The 16,846-nt window shown below is 44.0% G+C and overlaps 1 protein-coding gene across 1 annotated transcript in view; it reads right to left on the bottom strand.

Annotated features, from left to right (window-relative positions):
- Positions 1-12,240: 12,240 nt before the first annotated feature.
- Positions 12,241-16,846, bottom strand: part of CD80 (CD80 molecule) — a 29,195-nt gene continuing 24,589 nt past the window's right edge. Inside the window, exon 6 of the mRNA XM_056109131.1 lies at positions 12,241-12,530. Coding sequence (XP_055965106.1) covers positions 12,241-12,530 — 290 coding nt within the window. The remainder of the gene's footprint in view (positions 12,531-16,846) is intronic.

Here is a 16,846-nt window from a genome sequence, read left to right as displayed (position 1 = left end):
GGGAGCATGGTGGCGATTGTGGAGTGCTGGAGGTTTGCAGCTGCTGGGACTCTGTTTGGGCGGGTGGTGGGCTCACCGGCCCTTCTCCTGGGTGCCCTGGGACGACTCAGCCTTGTGCGGGATCCAGGAGAAGTTCTGCCACTTGTAGATTTCTTTTGAGATTTATTTCTGAGTCTGGATCATGGACGGTGGCAGAGCTTCCATGGTGTCAAAAGTCAAGCAGAAGGTTCTTGATGGTTGCTTTTGAAATAACTTTATTCACATCACAATAATAAAAGTAAAATATAGTTTCAGAAAAAAATAGTGCTGATGTTTGTCAAATGTAAAAGGAATACCTGTGATTTAGCTGTCTTTATGATAAATTGTAGCACTGTCCTCCCGTTGTTCATCGATTTGCTCGAGTGGGCATCAGTAACGTCACATTACGAGACTTGTTACAGTTTTTGGCATATCAAATATGCCACGGAGTTTGCCAGGCTCTGCCGTGCAGGCGAGATATTCTCAGTAGCTTGCTGGGCTCTCTGAGAGGGGCAGAGGAATGAACCTGGGTTGGCTGCCTGCAAGGCAAATGCCCTACCTGCTGTGCTATCGCTCCAGCCCAACAGAAAAGCAAGTGGAGAAAATATAATAAACATACAAATAAAATATAAGAAAATATTTTATGGGAGAGGAAATAAAAATGACTAAGAAAATGAAAAACATTTTATTCATAATGAATTTTTCATATTCAGTATTCATATTTTTAATTTGTATTTTATTATGAATAAAATATGATAAATTAATAAAGTATTTTTTCTTTTTTTCCCAAATCCATGGTACTCAGGACTTACTTCTTGCTATGTGCTCAGCACCTAGTGGTGCTCAGGAGACCATGTGTGGTGCCGGGGATCGAACCCAGATCATTTATATGGAGAGCAAGTGCCATACCTGCTGTACTATTGGTCCGGCCTAAAGTGCCTTTTTTGGGTGGGGGGGTTCACCTTTAAGAATTATGAGCAGTAGATGCAGCAATTCCTGTTTTTGTTATTGTTTAAAATTCACAACTGCACCGTTGTTTTCTTCAGTGATTTTTTATTTTTCTGCAAACAACCACTTAAAGTACAGTTTTGTTCTTTGAACTATGTTTGATCTGATCCTTTTAATGTTCACCAAGCACTTTAAAAAAATTTTTTTTATTAGTGAATCACCGTGGGGTACAGTTACAAACTTACAAACTTTCGTGCTTGTGTTTCAGTCATACAAAGATGGAGTACCCATCCCTCTACCAGTGTCCATTCTCCACCACCAACGATCCCAGTATCCCTCCCACTACCCCCATCCCACCCACCCCCCACCCCAACTCTGAGGCAGGGCATTCCCTTTTGTTCTCTCTTTCCTTTTGGGTGTTGTAGTTTGCACTGGAGGCATCAAGTGGCCATTGTGTTCCAGCTATAGTCTACATTCGGCTCGCATCTCCCAACCCGAACTGGTCCTCCAAATACCTGTTACTTGGTGTTCCCTTCTCTATCTGAGCTGCCTTTTCCCCAAGCATTTGAGGCTGGCTTCCAAACTGTGGAGAAAGCCTCCTGGTCCTTACCTCTACTGTTATTGTCACCAAGCATTTTTGATCCAGCCCCATTTGGAAAAAAATTAAACGACTTTTACTTTCCAATTCCAGATTTTCAGATAAGAATCGGATGGCCCTATCTTAAGACAGGCCCATTCTTGGTCCACTGAACTGTAGGAGGCAGTTCCAGAGAAAAGAGTTACACCTCTCTATGCCAGAAGCCCTGGCAGCTACACCCCCTCTTCCCCTGAAGCCTCTAGCATGTTAATGTCCCAGCTTCACGGCTAATCTCTGCAGAGACACCAAGGGAAAGAATCATCCCAGTGACGGGGCCTGGAGCCAAAGCATAGCGGGTAGGGCGTTTGCCTTGCATACGGCTGACCCAGGTTCGATTCCCAGCATCCCACATGGTCCCCTGAGCGCCGCCAGGAGTCATTCCTGAGTGCAGAGCCAGGAGTAACCCCTGTGCATTGCCAGTTGTGACCCCCAAAAAAAGCAAAAAAAAAAAATTATCCCAGCACTATAGCTCCTCGGGATGTGGCTGCATGTGTGGCCGCAGAGCAGCGCTAAATTCCACAATACTGAAGGTCCCTTAGGAGGACGGCAAATTAGATGGGAAAGTAGCATAGAGGGGGAAGAAGCCCTTTAAGTACAATAACCAAAATCAATAGATAGCATGAGGCTTATCTAGCAACAACCAGTAAATGCTCAGACAATGATTTTTAATTACTTCACCGTAAGATACAACAGTTTTCACAGGGTTTCTTTCACTGAACTCTTTTTTTGATAATTCCATTTACCTTTTGTTGTAACAAAGTAATATAAAATAAATTATTTTGTGCCCGCTAAGAGGACAGGCTGTGGTGGGGGAAGGGAAACTGGTGACAGTAGTGGAGGGAAGATGGCACTGGTGGTGGGATTAGCATTGGGACGTTGAATGCTCAAAACAACTATCTTATGAACAAGTTTGTAAATCATGGTGTTTAAATTAAGTTAGAAAAAAAAGAATGTTATTTTCTGAATATCAGTCTTTTTCTAAAGATAATTTTGCTAATATTTACAATAAAAGCATCTCATTTTAAATGAGTACTCTCAAATATTTTACAATGAGTGTTAACTCATTTACAATGAGTGTTAACTCATTTACAATGAGTGTTAATCTCCTTAAATAGCTTAATATTTAAGGAGTATCAAGCTATTTAAGGAGATTATCAGTCCAATATGAACTAGTAGAATATGAATCTAAAGTCTCTCTTCAATCTGACTGTTTGTTATGTAGATTTTCATCTGACTCAGAGGAAATTAGTCTTAGAGAGTTCTGCTTTCTCCTGAATCTGATGGGAGGAACTATTGCAACAAAGGGGATCACAATGAACAATGGAAAGCTGACTGAACACCAATAATATTTCCATTACTCACTTGCTGACAGAGCTTACATAATTTATAACACAACTATATGTTATATAATTGGTCGTTAAAGCTACTTCTGTCCCCACTGTATTCCTCTAGTCACTTTCTGCAAAGTCACTAAAATGAAGGTTCCCAGAGAACAGATTCCTGAAGTGCAATATGCAAAGTGATCCTTTGAATGCATCCAGTCTCCGAAGGATGAAGAACCTGAGGAAAGAAACAAAAACAAGATAAAGGAGACTTTAGACCAGAGTTCATAAACTGGGTCACAGGTTAGGCAGCTGAATGTGGGCGGGCATGAGAAACTGCATCTGTAAGAGATTTCTGAACAGGCAATGACCAAAAAGTAGTAGTAGCAGTAGTAATAATAATAATAATAACAGGGCTGGAGTGATAGCACAGCGGGTAGGGCATTTGCCTTGCATGCAGCAGACACAGGTTCGATTCCCAGCATCCCCTATGGTCCCCTGAGCACTGCCAGGAGTGATTCCTGAGGGCAGAGGCAGGAGTAACCCCAGTGCATCGCCGGGTGTGACCCAAAAAAGCAAAATAATAATAATAATAATAATAATAATAATAACTCAGTATATAATATATCAAGTTTTTCAGGCAGTCCTCATCAATGTTACATTTCTCAGGTCAAAGTGGGTCACAGATAGTCTATGGCTGGAGCGATAGCACAGCGGTAAGGCATTCGCCTTACAAGCGGCCAACATGGCCGACCCGAGTTCGATTCCTCCGCCCCTCTTGGAGAGCCCGGCAAGCTACCGAGAGTATTCGATATGCCAGACACAGTAACAACAAAAGTCTCCAATGGAGACGTTACTGGGCCCGCTCGAGCAAATCGACGATCAACGGGAGGGCCTTTACCTTTACCTTTACCTAAACAAATTCTCAATGAAGGAAAGAATTTTTTATTTTTTTTGCTTTTTGGGTCACACCCGGCGATGCTCAGGGGTTACTCCTGGCTCATGCACTCAGGAGTTGCTCCTAGTGGTGCTCGGGGGACCATATGGGATGCTGGGAATCGAACCTGTGTCAGCCATGTTGGCTGCATGCAAGGCAAACGCCCTACCCGCTGTGCTATCGCTCCAGCCCCACGTATTTTTTTTTTTGAAGGAAAGAATTTTTATTGCTTTCCTTTTTTGATTTTGGGGGCACACCTGGCTGTTCTCGGGAACTACTCCAAGATCAGTGCTCAGGAGACCACGTGGTTCTGGGATGGAACCAGTCTCTTGCATGCAAAGCCCAGCCCATAGAGCTATTTCTCTAGCCCAAGGACAGCATTTTTACATTTGATTGCAGGGCTTCCCAATTTGAGGTAATTTTGATAATCTTGATAGCTAAAAAAAATAAGGGAAATCTAAATTATAAGGTAATTTATAATCTAATTTTTTTTCTTTACTGTATGAAAAGTCAGAGAGGAGGCTGGAGCAGTAGCACAGCGGGTAGGGCGTTTGCCTTGCACACGGCCGACCCGGGTTCATTTCCCAGCATCCCATATGGTCCCCTGAGCACTGCCAGGAATAACTTCTGAGTGCAGAGCCAGGAGTAAACCCTGTGCATCGCCAGGTGTGACCCAAAAAAGAAAAGAAGAGAAAAGTCAGACAAATATTGAGTTCCATCACCAAACTCTGTTGACCAAAGTATTCTTAAGCACGGGACAAACAGCAGTGTTTCAGGCAGGATTACTCTTTTCAGAAAGCATACAACTGAGTGAAGAAGATAGAATGGGCTGGAGAGAAAGGATGATGGTCTTAACTGACCCCAGTTCCACCCTCAGCACTGCCTGTAGTTCCCAAGCCCTGCCAAGAATGATCCCTGAGCACAGCCAGGTGTGGCTTCAAACAAAACAAAGAATATAAGACAGGGCACATGAAAATGAACCCAGGGCACCTTGGATTACAAAACGGTACCTAGCCGTAGGGGTGAACCAAGAGGTTGACTGTAGGTGACGGGGACGATGGTGGAGGTTCCTGGACTTTGGGGTACCACAATGTACATCAATACAAGAAACACTAACGCTAACAAATTGCCTACACAGTCTTAAAAAATAATGAAAGAAAATAAGCTTTGGGGAGCAGGGTGCTGGGGAGAGCATTTCTGCAGCAGTGTGGGGGCAGAGCTAGTGTGGACACGGGGCTCATGCCAGGCTTCATATCGGACACTAGCTGCTGGACTTCATCACTAGCCACCTGATGGAGCAGAAGACTTTTTTGATAGAAGTCAGGGAAATTCTAGGAAATGGCAGAGCTGAGGAAACCCCCCCTAGAAAGGTCATCCGGAGGCGTGAATAAGAAACTGAAATAGAAAATGGATGAGGAAACCGAGGCTGTGGGTGTGGGGGAAGGACGGAGTCATGGAAGGAACTTGTCTGGGTGCTGTCCAGCTGGAGTCCTGCCTTTGCTCCGTAACTGTCAGACCTTACACACACCCCAGGTCCTGGGACCCCCAAGGTTCTTGCCTCTAAATAAGAGGGAGAGAGAAATATCTTGCTTATAGGGATGTTTACAAAACTACAATGAAGGCTGCAGAGATAATACAGTGGGTCAGAAATTTCCCTTACACGGAACTGACTCCAGTTCAACCCGCAGCACCATATATGGTCCCTCGAGCACAGCCAGGAGTGATCTCAGAGCACAGAGAAAGGAGTCAGCCCTAAGTACTGCTGGGTGTGACCTACAAACAAACAAAATCAGCAATAACAAAACCCTACAATGAGGTAAGGCTTTTGTAAGATACAGCCTTTTGTGTCAGAGCGATAGCACAGCAGGTAGGGCGTTTGCCTTACAAGCGGCCGACCCGAGTTCGATTCCTCCGCCCCTCTCGGAGAGCCCGGCAAGCTACGGAGAGTATTGGATATGCCAGACACAGTAACAACAAAGTCTCCAATGGAGACATTACTGGGCCCGCTCGAGCAAATCGACGATCAACGGGAGGGCCTTTACCTTTACCTTTACCTCAAGAGTAATCCTTACTATTTTTGTTTGTTTGGGAGCCATGCTTGAAGGTGCTTAGAGCTTTCTCCATGCTCTGCACTGGGATCACTCCTGGAGGTATTTGGTGGACCACATATAGTGTTGGGAATAGAACCCCGGTCAGCCACAGGTAAGGCCAGAGTCCTACCAACTTCTCTAGGTCACTCTGGCTCCTGTTATCTTTACTTTTGGGGGCAACTCTGCAGGCTCATTTCTTATGCTAATGTCATTCTAACCTAACAAGTCAAAACAGCTATTTACTGAGTCAACCCCCCTTTCCCCCTCCGGGATGTGGAGCCAACCTACTGGATTCCGTGTTCCAGAGTTTTATCTGCTTGAAAAGGCCTGGGGATTTTAAGATAATATAAAATTGCCATTATCAGTATGCCTCACAATGCTGTGTTGCAGAAAGAACACTCTAGATAGGAATAGATGAGTCCCTTGGATATGGAATCAGATCAAACCTAAAGTTTTGGAGTCTAGTAATTGATATCTAGTGTGTTTCGCATGAAGCTAAGAGAACTGCCATGTGAAGAACTAGGGAACAAAGGGTGGTCAGACTTAGCACATCAACTGAAATGTTTTCCACATTTAAAAGTTTAGTGTTTCCTGTATGCACTGGGGCTCTTTTGAGTTTTAAAGTGAGAAGACAGAGAGAGTGGTCAAGTAAGGTACTTGTTTTACTTGCAGCCAAACTAAGCTAATCTCTGGGACCACCTATGGTTTCCCAAGGTGTCTCAGGAGTGATCCCTGAGCAGAGAGTCACAAGTAAGCTCTGAGCACAACTGGGTATGCTCCCCCTTGCCAAGTAGGTTTAAAAAAATAAAAATAAAGTGACACAGAGAGGTAGTTTTTTATGAAAATGTCTCTGATCATGTTAACAGGATGACTCTGCTAGTCAGAGGCAGCGAGAACAATGAGGATATGACTCAGTCAGTGATCCCAATCTGATAAACCAGGAAAAAAGGACTGGCCTAAGTGAAGACTTACCCAGGAACAGATATCCAAATTATGTCAGGGAGATGGCGCAAATGGTAGATCCTTGAGCAGTGCTGGGTGGACTCCTGGTGGCACCTCAGACATCAACCCAAGTGCCACTAGTATCAAGTGCTGCTTGAGACTACAAAGAGCGAACTACGTGGGGGAAGAAGAACAATCCCGATCATCTGCTGAAAGCCACCTTGACAAGGCTCTGAGAAGCTAAGCCAGTAAGTAAGATGTCTAATTTGGAACCAAGAGGAGGAAAACATTTGGCCTCATGCTGCCCTTGCTCTAGGATATGCCAGGGGGACAGGAAGACGCTAAAGAAGGTTACCTCCAGAGTCTGTTCAGTATGACACTTGGCAGGTCCTGTTTAGATGGGGTCGATATTTTTCATTTCCATATTTTCTGCATCCCTCCTTCCTCCTCTCCGGCTTGCATTATGTTCTAGACAAGAAACACAAACAATAAAGAATTTGATAGGTGAGTGTCCCTTAAATTGCACCCAGTTAGACTGGCTTTGACTGGCTGAGAATTAAAGTCAGTTTCCAACACCATCTTCCTGCTTCATATACACGCACTCAGATGATACCTGCGATACTTGAAGATACTTTTCATTGTCAGAACTTGGGTAACAGTATATTGGATTATGGAGCAGAGCTAGGTATGCTGCCAAACGTCTCTCAATGCACAGAACAACATCCTAAAGCAAAGAACAATCTGATTCTAAATGCCAGTAGAACTAAGAGTAAGCGCTAGAAATATCCTCCAGAGGCTGGAGAGATAGTACAGTGGATAAAGTGCTTTCCCCACACACGTTTTATTCTAATTCGATCCCCAGTACCAAAGATGTCCCCTGAATACCAACTGGAGTGAACTCTTGATTCAGGAGGAACTGCTAGGTGTGGCCCCCACACCACACCAAAACATACCAAAACCAAAATTCACCAGGGTTGGAAGTGAATTCCTACTTCAGAAGTGATGCTCTCAAGTGATTTTCCTGAACTTTGACATTTTTTAAATTTATGCTGAAATTTAGACAGATGCTGACCTTCTGATTTTTTTCTGCTCAGGGCTTGAAAGATCGTAAAGCATAAGCCTTGCATGCAGCCAGCCCTGCTTCAATTTCTGGAACCACATACGGTCTCCTGAGCATTATCAGGGGTCCCTCCTAAACATAGAGTCAGGAATCGCTACTGAGCACCACTGACTAGGTGTGGTCCCAAAACCAGAGAACAAAAAAATAAGTTTTTTTTCATTGCATAATGTACATGATTTCTACAAGAAAGACTGATGATTCCTTTTTTGGTGACTATGGCTCTAGTTCTGACCTAAGTACTAAGTACATGTAATTAAAGAAACTGAAGCTAGCATATGTACAAGGCCAAAACCCTAAAATTCAAAGGAGAAGAGTTCTAGATATCCCTTTTTTTTATAGCCATTCTCTATCTCTTATCCAAAAATACATCCTAGAAGTGAAGACCTGATATCATCTGTGACTAAACAGTTTCTCAGTTGGTGACTCCCATCTCCTTTAAGAAAAGGTTCTAACCCCCCACCCCGCACAAGTCTTCTCATTCTGCTTTTTTTTTTCTTTTTTGGATCACACCCGGCGATGCACAGGGGTTACTCCTGACTCTGCACTCAGGAGTTACTCCTGGCGGTGCTCAGGGGACCATATGGGATGCTGGAAATTGAACCTGGGTTGGCCACATGCAAGGCAAACGCCCTACCCGCTGTGCTATCTCTCCAGTCCCTCATTCTGCTTTTTCCCCCCCGATTCCAAATATTAGAATACCACTTTGTATTAGAAAAGTTTCCAAATTAGTTAATGAATTTTGGGGGGCCAGAAAGATAGCTCAATGATTGGAGAGCATACTTTCAATGGAGGAAGATAGAGTTTGATGCTTAGCACTGCAGTGGTCCCAAGCACCGCTTGGAGTGACCCCAAGCTCTAAGCTGGGATAAGCCCCCGGAGCACCACTGGGCATGACATACCCCCAAAATAAAATGAATTATAATGTGAAGATAGAGCCAGAGAGGTAGTACAGTGGATAGGACTCTTGCCTTGCACACTGCCAACCTGGGTTCAATTCCTGGCACCCCATATGGTCCTCCAAGTCCCATAAGGAGTGATCTCTGAGCACAGAACCAGGAGTGAGCTCTGAGCACCACTGGCTGTGGACCCCCCCAGCAAAACAACAACAGCAAAAAAGAAGTTAGGGGGAAAAGCATAAGAACTAAGTGAGAATGTGTCAGAGTGCAGTGTCCTCTCATCTTTGTCATTACCAAGGCTCCCTAGTATGAGGTATACAGCCCCTGTCCACCCAGCAAATGAACAGAACTTGCTGAGGAAAGTAAAAGAGACATGGGTTTCTATGACTTGCTCCAAACATGAGAAGAGAGTAGGCTAAAATGTTGGAGAGATGTTAAACTAAACTGTTAAGAGTTCGGGCTTTCAGGATCCAAGATCATGGCGATAACACAAAAGTACTTACTGTAAGCCCAGCATCCTCCAGCTGCAAACACCAGAATAGAAACCGCCAGGAGGGCACATAAGATACTGTTCCAGGGCAGAGAAGGATGGTCAGGGTCTGACTTGACTGTGGAGAAAAGAGAAGAGCTTCAGTTCTAAATGTTTCCAACAGCAGGCTACTCATTCTATGACTAATACTGACTATGCGTATTATGACTATGACTAATTGCGTAGAGAGTAGCTTTCACTTTCCTGCCCTGTCAGCTCTCCATTTAAGTTGCTGCTAGAGTGTCTCCTGCACAACCCTTCAGTCAGACACATACTTGAAGACAACTAATATCCACATACAAGATTATAGATATTAAGAGAAAAACTTGAACTCACACATTACTGAACTCCATCTTGTAGGGGCTGGAGAGCACATACTTTGGAAGTGGAAGCTGAGTTTGATCCCCAGCACCATATGGCCTCCTGAGCACTGCCAGAGCAAGGCCTGAAGAGCAAGGCTGGAAGTAACCACTGAGAATTACTGCATGTGACCCCAAAATCGAAATAAATAAAAACAATTTTATTTTCATATTTCAACACTTGGATTAGTTTTCTGGGCCACATGTACAGTGCTCAGGAGCTACTCCTAGCTTGGTGCTTGAGGGGATCATGAGGTGCTGGGGATCAAATCTAGGCTTCCAGCATGCAAAGCACACACACTAGCCCTTTGAGCTATTTCCTTTGTCACTGATATTAAATTTATAGTTGCTGTTACTTTTATTGCTAGTAGTAATTAGCCGTGTCATGTTCAGATGGACTTTATCCCTCTCCAGCGCTGTAATGTCTTTTCCTTTCTCTTAGTATGTTCTTACTACATACAGACATACATGTGCACACACATACACAGAGCACAGTCTTCGCCTAGAGTTACAGAAGCTTCTCTGCACTCATTTTCAGATACAGGTTATCACCATCACCCAGCATTTGTGGTGGGTAGAGCCAAGACTGGATGTGGCTTGAAATCAGGTGGGACCATCGTGGAGGAAAGTTCTGGAAGCGGAAGTTGCAGGCCCATTGAAAGCCTGAGGGGTGTGTGTGTGTGTGAGGAAGGATGCAGGGTTGGGGAGAAGGGCTGGCGTGACTGAGTCTGTCCCTCCAAGTCAGGAGCAGCAGCCTCATGGCTGACTCTCCAATCCAGTGAGGACTGTGTAGACACAAGAACCAGAGAACGCTCAGGGACGCACTATGGGAGCTCAGCCTCTGCTGGCTTCCCTGAAATGCCTTAAAGTAGAAGGGGAACATCATTAACAATTTGCTTGTCATTTTTCTGGTTTTCAAGCTTTGTACAAACTGGCAGGCTACCGAATGTAGCCTGCCCACACGGCAGAGTCTGGCAAACTCCCCGTGGCGTACCCAAGATGCCCAATACCAGTAACAATGATGGGTCTCATTCTCCTAGAGAGCCTTGAATATAATCTCAGGGCTAGGATGAAGGAGACGTTACTGGGGCCTGCTCGAGGCAATCGACGAATAACAAGCTTTGTGAGTAATTTTGGCCTTGAACTCTTGGTTTGCTCTCCTGAAGCCTCCTTGGGCTGCTAAAACACCCCGCCGTCTGGTTTCTATTTGTGAGTTCATTTCCTTCGTACACACTTCCTTCCACAGTGATGTGCCCTTGGTTCCTCTGTGGCCCCTTCTCAGTAGCCCTGCTGGCCTTCCAGGACACTCGCATCCCCATCCAAGTGTAGGCACACCACCAGCTTCCTAAACCTGTATGTAATTGCCCCGCCTCCATTTTGGAGCTCCAGGGCCACGTTTTCAGGGCCGTTCACAGCTTGGATACCAGCATCTCCACTGAGTAAAGGCAGTTCACTCTACTCTTCCTGCCGGATATCGATGGCTTGTATTCTCAAACACCGTTAGTTACCCAAGTAAGAGTGGAGGCTTGTCTGTCTGCACTCATTGCCCCTTTGTGCTCACACACTTGCTAGTTTGTATTCAGAACATTTCTGATTCTTTTCCCCCAAATCTTTCTCCTTTTTTCTTTATGGGCCACACCTGGTGGTGCTCAGGGGTTACTCCAGGCGCTGTGCTCAGGGGCCACTCCTGGTAGTACTTGTTGGACCATATGAGGGTTGACTGTGCATGAGGGAAGCATTGTATCCTTCCACATTCTGGAAGGGCTCTAACTAAATCCTTACATATTCAGCTGCGGTAATCATTCTAAAATGAGCATTTGATCATGGTATACCTACAAGGTGGTAGACTAGAAAAGTTTTATTTTATTTTTGTTTTCTATAGAGCACCAGATTGCGCGGAAGGGTATCAGGCAGGGTTGGCCTCTACAGACCAAAGGAAACCCAAACTAACAAAAGGGTCTTGCTGTTTATCAGGGAGTCTAGAAGTCTCACAAGTTCTGAGTCATTCCTGGGTTTCTCCAAGAGGCATTCCCTATCCACGCCATGCCTCACTCAGTGTAGCCATAGAAGTGTGGAGGAGGAGGAGGAAGAGGAGGAGGAGGAGGAGATGGAGGAGGAGGAGGAAGAGCAGCCACGACTCTATTGTGATGCCTCTTAAAACCTGGTATCAGGATCCCAAGTGCATGGTTAAGTGAGAACATCTGCGTGTGAAGCTCATTAGACATGTATTCGGATGTCTAAATTTTAGAATGTTTTTAAAAGAAAATAAAATGAGTCTACTAACATTATAGTCACACATCTCTAGCAACCATAAGTCACAATAATCCAGTTGTAATTTTGTGTTTCTAAAAATACTGTCAAAGGTGATCTGCACAATTCTACATGTATTTATGACTGTTTACACAGTCGCAAACCCCCACCCCGCCCAACCCAGGACAATGGTCACTTACTTATTTGCCAGGTGAAGTTCTGTGACACTTGCAAGTTTCCGTACTTGACCAGACACATGAAACTGTGGCTGTTGGTCGCATTGAAATCCAGCTCACTGCTAATGGTGTAGAGCTCAGTTTCGGGGTCTTGAGAAACGGTTGTGTTGGCAACAGTTAACTCTTCTCCATTTTCCACCCAGGAGAGGTGGGGTTCTGGAAAGCCCCCAGAGGTCGAGCACTGTATCCTTTTGATCTTTGGAGATGGATTTCCAAGGTCAATTATAATGGGCACGTGAAAGTAGGCTGAAGAAAGCAAAAACATAGTCCTTAACAGTCACGTTCGTATCCATATGAGTATTTGTGCTTGTTGTCTGTACTTCCACACATGATCTAGCCTTATCTATTTATTTACCTATTGGTTTTGTTTGGGGGCCCCACCCCGTGGTTCTCAAGGGTTACTCCTGGCTCTGTGCTCAGGAACTACCCTGCTGGGGTAGGGGACCATAAGATATGCCTGGGATAAAAAAAAAAAAACCGGTTTGGCTATGTGCAAGATAGATGTCCTACCCACTGTACTATCTCTCTGGCCCTGATATAGCCTTATTATAAAAAATGATAAATGGGATACAATTTGGAATTTCTCATAAATCATTAATTACCATGTATAATCCAAAGTCTAGTTTTGAGTTGATTATTTTCTACCTTTTTTCCCCCTACCTGTTCAGGGGTTACTCCTAGCTTTGTGCTCAGGGGTTGCTCCTGACAGTTCTGGGGGGACCAGGTGGTGCCACTGATTAAACCCAGTTCTCCTTCATGCAAGGAATGTACTTTCATCCATTGAGCTTTTATCAGGTCATCTCTACACATTTTTTTTCTTTTTGTGTCACACCCGGTGATGCTCAGGGGTTACTACTGGCTCATGCACTCAGGAATTGCTCCTGGCGGTGCTCGGGGGACCATATGGGATGCTGGGAATCGAACCTGTGTCAGCCATGTTGGCTGCGTGCAAGGCAAACGCCCTACCCGCTGTGCTATCTCTCCAGCCCCCATCTCTACACTTTTGATGGACGGAGGAGTGCAGTTATCAGATGATGGAGAAGTAGGTCCACGTGAATAAATGTTGGCATAGTAATTGCATTTGTTGGAGAAGAGAAAAGCAAGAGATGAAATTTGTTCATCTTTTAATGTTTGTTGTTAATTCTGAATATTACATTTAGTTTGTCTTGATAATCATAGGTCATAGGCTATAGATTATTGGTAATTTTATGAATAAACCCAACACAGTTTATATTTTGTAAATAATCAAGTGGAGGTCTAAAGATACCACAACCAAAAAGTGGCATAACTGAGATTTGAATACACATTTTTCTTATTTAAGACTTTCCCTTCCTTTTCTGACCTTCCTGCTTTTACTTGTATAACTTCCTTTCTTTTACTTTCTTTCCTTTCCCTCCTTGATCTTTGAGGCATATAAAGTGGCCCTCTTACCTTTATAAACTCATGAACAATACTATCAGGAACACCTGTGAACTCCCCGCCTACTTGAGAACCAGAACACCGACTAGAACTTCTGTAAATCTGCTTTTTTTTAAAAAAAAAAGTGGGACTATTTTATTTTAGTTTTATTTGATTTATGATACTGTTTATAATAGGGTTTCATGCAAGCAATGTTCCGACACCACGCACTCCACCAGACTTCCTCTACCACTGTCTCAGAGTTCTTGCCTGACTCCCCAGCCCTTAGTAAGCTCAGTTCTCAGGTTCTGGTGGCCATTTGTTCCCTTCTTAGACATCATTTTGCATCTGGCATCTCCTTCTGACTGACTTTATTCAGTACGATTCTCTCCAGATCCATCCATGTAGCAGAAAATTCCATGTGTGAATTTGCTTTTATGATCTCCCTCTATATTTACTCCTACTTCTCAGACCTGAGCTAACATCACCTTATTTTTTTCTTTATCTTTGTTAATTTTTGTACCTTAAAATTAACAATTTTTTTTATCATACCAGTGCTTCTCAAAAGTAATCTTTTAACCAGATACACCTCTATCCAAATTGTATATACAGAGCATTTAAGGACAGAGAGCTTCTTCCTCAGGGATGTTGGAGGAGCTCTTTCATTTGTATATTGGTCCCCAATAAGATACTCAGGAATGCACAAAGCAAAATATAACAAAGGTAGAACACCCAGGAGAGAGTTATTTCTCTCCTTCTCACTTTCTGTTAGACAAGAATATGTACTTCTCAGGATGAATGTGGAAACCAGTCCCACCTGCCTCTCATTTCATTTTTTTCAGAATTGAGTCCCACCAAAGATGGAAGACTATACTCAATAGCAGAATGACTATTGAGAGCAGATTTAAAAACCATTACTCAACCACTTTCTGTCTTCCTTAGTTCATCTGTAAGATGGTGATAATAACATTCTCCTTCCAGTGCTGGAAGAATTCATGGCAATGTTGGGGCTGGATAGTATAGAGGCTAAGGCTTTTGCCTTGCATGCAGTTGACCAAGGGTCAATTCCCAGCACCCCATCTAGCACCCTGAGTAGTGCAAGGAGTGATCCCTGAGCATAGAGCCAGGAGTAAACCCTGAACTCTGTCGAATGTGGCCCCCAAAACAAAGCAACCAAATGAATGACAATGTTAATACCTTCAGTACAGAACCTGACATGGAGGAAGTTAGTTAACAGACTGATGGAGGTCGCTCTTCACTTTGTCATCTCTTAGAAGCAGTGAGTGCTTTTATTTAAACCAATTTGCCAGGTAAAACATTCTCACCCTGCCTGCCCCTCCCATGAAAAGGGAAGCGAAGGGGAAGTTATAACAAGGGATTCTAACTGACAAGATGGGTGAAAACTTGGATTTATTTGCAGCAAAGTCGCCTTGCTTTTCTGGTTTGGTTTTGTTTCTGAGGGTCACGCCAAGCTGTCTCAGGGCTTACTCTAGACTCTGAGCTTAGGGATCATTTCTGGGAGGTTTTGGGAACTATATGGGATGCTGGGGATCGAACCCATCTTCAAGATAAGTGCCCTACTGCAGTACTCCCTCTCTACCGCCCTTACCTTGCTTTATGGAATGAACTCTCTTCCTAATTACCTCTGACATTTTCCAGGACCATTTTTAGTTGACATTATCATTTCCTGCTTCTTTAATTTATTGTACAAGGTCAAACCATTACACCAGTAGTTGATATCAAGAATTCCCTTTGTTTCTTAGAACATCAATATAAAATATGTTAGAGGCGGGAATAACAAACCCAAATAACTCACATTCTAAATTTTGGTTTGCTTCTACACTCTGTTTTTCTGAAAACCTGTTAAACTAATGTCAGAGTGCCTCAATTCTGTCTCCTAACCCCGCCATAAGGCTATCTATTTTGTATAACAGCTGCAAAAGTCTTGCAAATCTATGAGTCCTTAAAGAATTACTCCCAGGGCTGAAGAGATAGTACAGGGATTAAGACGTGTTTGTCTTGCATTCACTACCTTGAGGTTTAAATCCCTGGCACCATATATGGTCCTCTGAGCAATATCAGAGGTCACTCCTGAACACTGAACCCTGACCACCCCTGAGTGGTTCCACACAAATAATTACTCTTGTATCTCTTTTGGGTCAGGATACTGCCTCACATGCTCACAGCCTGCTTTCTGGCCCTTCATTAGCGACGGCTTGGATCCCGTGGCATCTCCTTCAAGGTGTGGCCTAGTGGTCCCTGAGCATAATGTGTGTGTGTGTGTGTGTGTGTGTGTGTGTGTGTGAAGGGTAACTACCCCACTTGCATCACGCATTGAACCTTCCAGGTTGGTAGGCTGAGTATCACCAGGGATAGCCCCCCAACCCTGAGAAATGTTTGGAAAGACCCCCACCATCACTACCACCACACACACCAAATTTAAAAATAAAAGTCGTACTAGTAAAGGAAAAGGTGCACATTTTTTAGAAAGGCTAAACTCTGTAACCTAGTTCATAGATTTTCAAGTTTTCATTCTGTGGGGAAGAGATGATGATTAAACTTAGTAGTTAAGGAGAGTAAGACAGACTGAGGGAATGGGACCTTTACTTGCCGGAAAACAAGTACTGAATGTGGGAAACTGCATCTTCTGGGGGTAGGGGAGGGGTTCCTGTAACCATTTTTTCTACTTCTCCAAGAGAAATATCTTAATCTGTTTAACTTAACCAACAACCAGAAGAAGAACACGGGCAATCATTTACTGATATTTGCCTATCTATGCTAACCTAACAAGCTAAACTTTTACAGGTCAACAGAACCACATGACTGAGGTGGCAAAAGTCTCAAAACGGAGCTTATCTCAAGGGTTGTTGGTTTAAGACAATAAATATGGAATGTGATGGAGAATCGGGCTCTCAGTGCACAAGACTTAGTCCCCTGGCCCCATGCTTCTCTCTCTCTTAGGCCTGTCTTTTCTTCTGTTTTTTGGTTTTGTTTTTTGCTTTTTGGTCACACCCTCAGTGCTCAGGGGTAACTCCTAGCTCTGCACTCAGGAATCATGCCTGTTGGTGCTCGTGGAACCATATGGGATGCAGGGGATCAAGCCCAGGTCTGCTGTGTGCAAGGCAAGCGCCCTACCCACTATGCTATCTCTCCAGCCCCCCTGT

The sequence above is a fragment of the Sorex fumeus genome, unplaced genomic scaffold (genome assembly GCF_029834395.1).
Source record: "Sorex fumeus unplaced genomic scaffold, SorFum_2.1 ptg000265l, whole genome shotgun sequence".
Lineage (NCBI taxonomy): Eukaryota > Metazoa > Chordata > Mammalia > Eulipotyphla > Soricidae > Sorex > Sorex fumeus.
This window is presented reverse-complemented; position numbering and strand designations above follow the sequence as displayed.